The sequence below is a fragment of the Monopterus albus genome, unplaced genomic scaffold (genome assembly GCF_001952655.1).
Source record: "Monopterus albus unplaced genomic scaffold, M_albus_1.0 scaffold41.1, whole genome shotgun sequence".
Taxonomy (NCBI): Eukaryota; Metazoa; Chordata; class Actinopteri; order Synbranchiformes; family Synbranchidae; genus Monopterus; species Monopterus albus.
The window spans coordinates 1163497-1168063 of NW_018127921.1; the positions used below are offsets into that span (position 1 = coordinate 1163497).

Sequence of the window (4567 nt, forward strand, 5' to 3'; positions counted from 1 at the left end):
TATGTCGATGTCCCAATATTTATGGACCTGACTGTAGCTACAAATTCACCACAAAACAGAACGGGTTTCCAGCAAGCTAAAAGCAGCAAAAATGTTGACGATATTATGCAATTGTTTAAAGATATATATACTGTATATGTTTACATATTTGCATTTTTAGATAAACTATTACTGAAACGTGACCAGTAAATTTCACGTTTGTCTGGTAAAATTATCCTTACCCGATCCTCCTTAAAAAACATTTTTCTGCAAAGCTGAAAAAAAATCCTAGCAGAAACCCTGCCTCAGAGGATTAATCCCACTCAAACATACCATATATCAGCTGTCTAAGCCTAAGCCATGTCTAGTTCACAAATTGCCAACTAGACATGGTTTAGGCTTAGAGAATATTGGCAAGCTACTGTCCAGCTTGTGATCCAGCCTCTCTACTTCCGCTAGGGCATCCACGTCCACTAGATGGCCCTCTCTGCCTTCCTGGCTTTGCTACATCGCAGTCCTTTGACAAACATGGACATATCTTAGCTGTTTGTCTTCTTATTGGGTTCTTTGCCTTGTTGGCGGTGCATCCTACCACACAGCAGCTTTTAAGTATTTTTCATTTTTTTGTAAAAAGACCGAATTGCCAAAAAGGCTGTAGAGTTGTCCTAGTTAGTTATAGCTTCATTAAATATTAGATGCTTTTACTTGAAAAGAGTGGTGGAGTGGAAGAGGCTAGTGATCACAAGACAATAGTAGATATGACTTTATATTGCCGGAATAAGCTTGTTTTCTTTAAACTTCACCTGCTGTAAAGCTCAAGTTGTAGAGGTCAGTGTTAACCTAGTTCACAGTGAAGCAGGCTTATAAACATCATCTGCAATGCTCATTTCAGATTAATAGTCAAATACCTTTCTCAGTTTGTTTTCACAGGTACCAAATCTTTTATCTGTGCACAAATGTTTTATTCAAACTGACAGTCCAAGGACCAATCGATCTCCAATCTCCAATATTACATTTTTTGTGACAAATGAAAACATTTTTGTTCATTCAGCAGAATTTTAATAGAATGCAAAGACTGATTATGTGGAAACAAATTCAAACACTGTTTCTACTATGGCATACAGAGACCAACAGAGAGACAGGATCATAACCATTATTTGAATGTAAACTTTACAGAAGGAGATAGATGAAAATGTGCCACGAAGGCATTCATATTTACTCGTAATCAAAGTGTGTCATAATGAATAAACGACAAAACATTCCTCACAAAAACATCTGCAAATGTAATAATCACAGATATACACTGCAGACAAAAAATAGGTTTTTGTCGGCATGGCTCCACTTACAGTATATCTCTAAAATACATCCATTTACACTTGTCAACATATCCTCACTTTCACATGAAACTCATTAGGGAAGCATTTGTTTGCAAAAAATTGAGTGTTGTCCCCAAATAGCCAGTCCCTTGCTGCACAGCAGGGACTAGGCCAGAGCATCAGGGAGCAAAGAACACAGTTGGCTGAAATGCATATGCAAATATTCACACAGGAAGTCTGCTGGAAAGATAGCATGGCAAATAACACCGATTGGCAATAGTGCAGGCTGTTTGAGTTGGCAGTGGCCCATTAGGAAGATAAATGACAAACTGAAAGTGCATGATTATTTCTTTTCACTTTTAAAGGTAGCACTGCTAACATGGGCTGTTTGTAGCTATGGAGACTAGCTGGAGGAAGAAGATATAAGCAGAAGGGAAGTCGAGATCACAAGGATGAAATGTCAAAGGATGGATGAGTCAATGCTTGTCGTTTATTTTTTTTTTCCATAATGTGTTTGTCTTCTGTCCAAAGCATCACTCGCTGTCTGTGTTGGTCTTTGGAATGGTGTTGACTGGATGTTCGGTTTCTTCATTTCTATTTTCTTTTTTTAACGGCTGTAACCAAACTCATCAGCATCGTCTGCACGGAAGTCTCCGTAGCGCCAAATGTTGAGCTGATGGGAAGACAGAGACAGATTTTATTAACTGTAATGAAACAAATAACCATATAATGCTGTAACATTCCCCAGTGCTTTAAGTGGGACTTCAATAACCTCTCCAGAACATTACATGTTAAATGGTCAAGAGAAGAAATGGAAGGCAGACAGAATCCCACCATGCAACGCAGAGAGAGAGCGAGAGAGAGAGAGAGAGATCACTGCTTTTACAGCTCAGTGTGAAGGCTGGAGCATCATCATCATCACCACCATTTAATCCGACTCCTTCTGCTTAGCCATACAAGCCGCAGGCCCACGGTGCCTCAAATACCACCCAGTCTATTACGTCTACTATTCCATTACTTTCACATGCACTGCCTCATAAACCATCACATGCGTTTCCCGGCTAAATGTCGCCTTTATCACATCGTGACTGGCAAAGTATGTGTGTGTAGTTTGGGGTGGCATCCAGTGTGGACTAGTTATTTAAATGCGAGACACACAGTCTGAAGTGTGTTTGTGTGTCTGGGTGGGATGTTTCTTTTTTGGCTCTCAGAGGCATGTGCGCTCAGCTGCTAATGGTGTGATTCATAGCTAATTAGCGAGTGTGCTAATTAGCACTAGTTATTAGGATGAATGAATGAATGAAGCCATTTGTACGTATTGCCATTTCCATCTCTCATGTGCTGACTTTTCTCCTCCTCTCTGAAAACATAGTACTAACATTTGTGATTAGACTTAGTTCCACCACTGACCAGCGCCTTGTCTGGGCATGCTGTATAATTCACTGGGTAACTAAAAGAGCACCAAAGGGACAGCTGCTCCAAGTATTTTGAGCCATCATGCTTGACATTCACATTAGTAAAACCAAAATAGGATCCACGTGCCGACTTAAGCTCCTGAGGGTTCCTGTGAAAGGCACCTTGATTTGTACAAAGTATAAGATAAAATCCAAAATGGATCCAACTTTTGCCATTTGGGATCTAAGACTCAGTACCTCAGGCTATTAGCCTGTTGATTAGTCTGGCAATAATTTAATAACTGAATAAGTCTGGCCATATTTTAAATTCTTGTTATTGTCAAAACTATTTGGAGCATTAGTGATTACGTCCAGCAACAGGATGGTGCTCAACATCCTGGTTGTCAGTCCTTCAGCCTAATGAAGGAACATGTTGCCTAGTGCAAATATGTGGCTCATTAATGTTTTTTGGGGCAACAGTGGAGCTCTGTGACACAGAGGAATCAGCGAAGAGGCTTTAGATACACAGACAATACTTGCTTTTCCCTGGGAACAGTTCCTAGTAAGGAAAACAGAACAATCACCAGACTTACTTACCCTTTAAGCATTGGCTTACTTTGAGAAGATGATTAAGGAAATTCTTTATAACATCTATTACTATATCCTTTCATGTAAGCGGTTTCAATCCTTCACATACATTTTGATGTTAGTTTTCTGTGTGTAGTTCTTTACAATTTAGTTACAGATTGTTAGATGACAGATAGCCTCACATGCGGATCGCGTTAGGCTTTGAGAGTATTTTCTCACCCTCAGATCAACAAATAAATATTGCATTTAAGGATACATGGAAATTTTTTCCAAAGATTACACTAATTAAATTAATTGAATACGTATTTTAACATGGAATATTCTGAAGCCATGTGGCTTTAACTTCAATTTAATCAGAACATGCCTGTACTGTATTATAAATTATTGTAATATTAGCTTTAACTTTAGTGTTGTATGGATTCTTTACTGAGCTAATGTTGGTAGCTAGTGGATTACTAAAGTAGCAGTGCTGCTACTACACATCTTAATTACCTTAAATATTGATTACAAAACAGTATACATAATTCAATACTGGCATATTCTGATTAAAATGAAGTTAAAGCCACATGACATACCAACATTAGCTCTATATAGCATCCCTACAACACGAAAGTTGTGCTGCTAAGATAAAGAAGTATGTTGGAGATAACTATGGAAAATGAAATCGTAGTTCATCAAAATGAGAACTGGAAGTACACAACTGGGTTGTAGGTGGAAGAGGGACTTTAGTATAATGGTCAAGTGTGATATGAACATTAGAAGATGTTGGTGGCAGATATGCAGAAATCCACATTAACTATGTTTAGCTTGTTTCGCTTTACTCTAACCATCAAAGGAAATAAAACAAATGTTCTGTGTAGTACTTTTACTCAACAGAGATTTTATTCTATGTTAAAATACATATGTAAATAAAGTCCAATAAAGGGGTGATGAGCAAGTTTCTCTCTTTAGAAAAAGCCTGAAAAGCCAAATGTCTGAGTTTTCAACCTGCCATTAAATGCAGCATACCTTTGTGGATCTGAGTGAGAAAACACTTACATGCGAGCATAACGCAGTCTACGTGTCACTTGATCTGTTTGCACACGTCTAACAATCTAAATATATTTCAAATAACTGCACAGAGAAACGCAAACAAACATTTGTTGGCTTCATAAGACACATCGGTTTTTGCACATTTGTGTCTAGTTATGACAATTTTACTTCCGCAGAGAAAGAATTCATGACTTTCTATTGACTGTATTGCATGAAAGTGCATCATTAGCATTTTTTTTTCTTTTGACAAAAAATTAA

The 4567-nt window shown here is 38.0% G+C and overlaps 1 protein-coding gene across 1 annotated transcript in view; it reads right to left on the reverse strand.

The window, feature by feature from the left end:
- Positions 1 to 1789: 1789 nt before the first annotated feature.
- Positions 1790 to 4567, reverse strand: part of snd1 (staphylococcal nuclease and tudor domain containing 1) — a 202697-nt gene continuing 199919 nt past the window's right edge. The window contains exon 24 of the mRNA XM_020599455.1: positions 1790 to 1968. Within this exon, the coding sequence (XP_020455111.1) occupies positions 1903 to 1968 (66 nt within the window). The 3' untranslated portion in view covers positions 1790 to 1902. The remainder of the gene's footprint in view (positions 1969 to 4567) is intronic.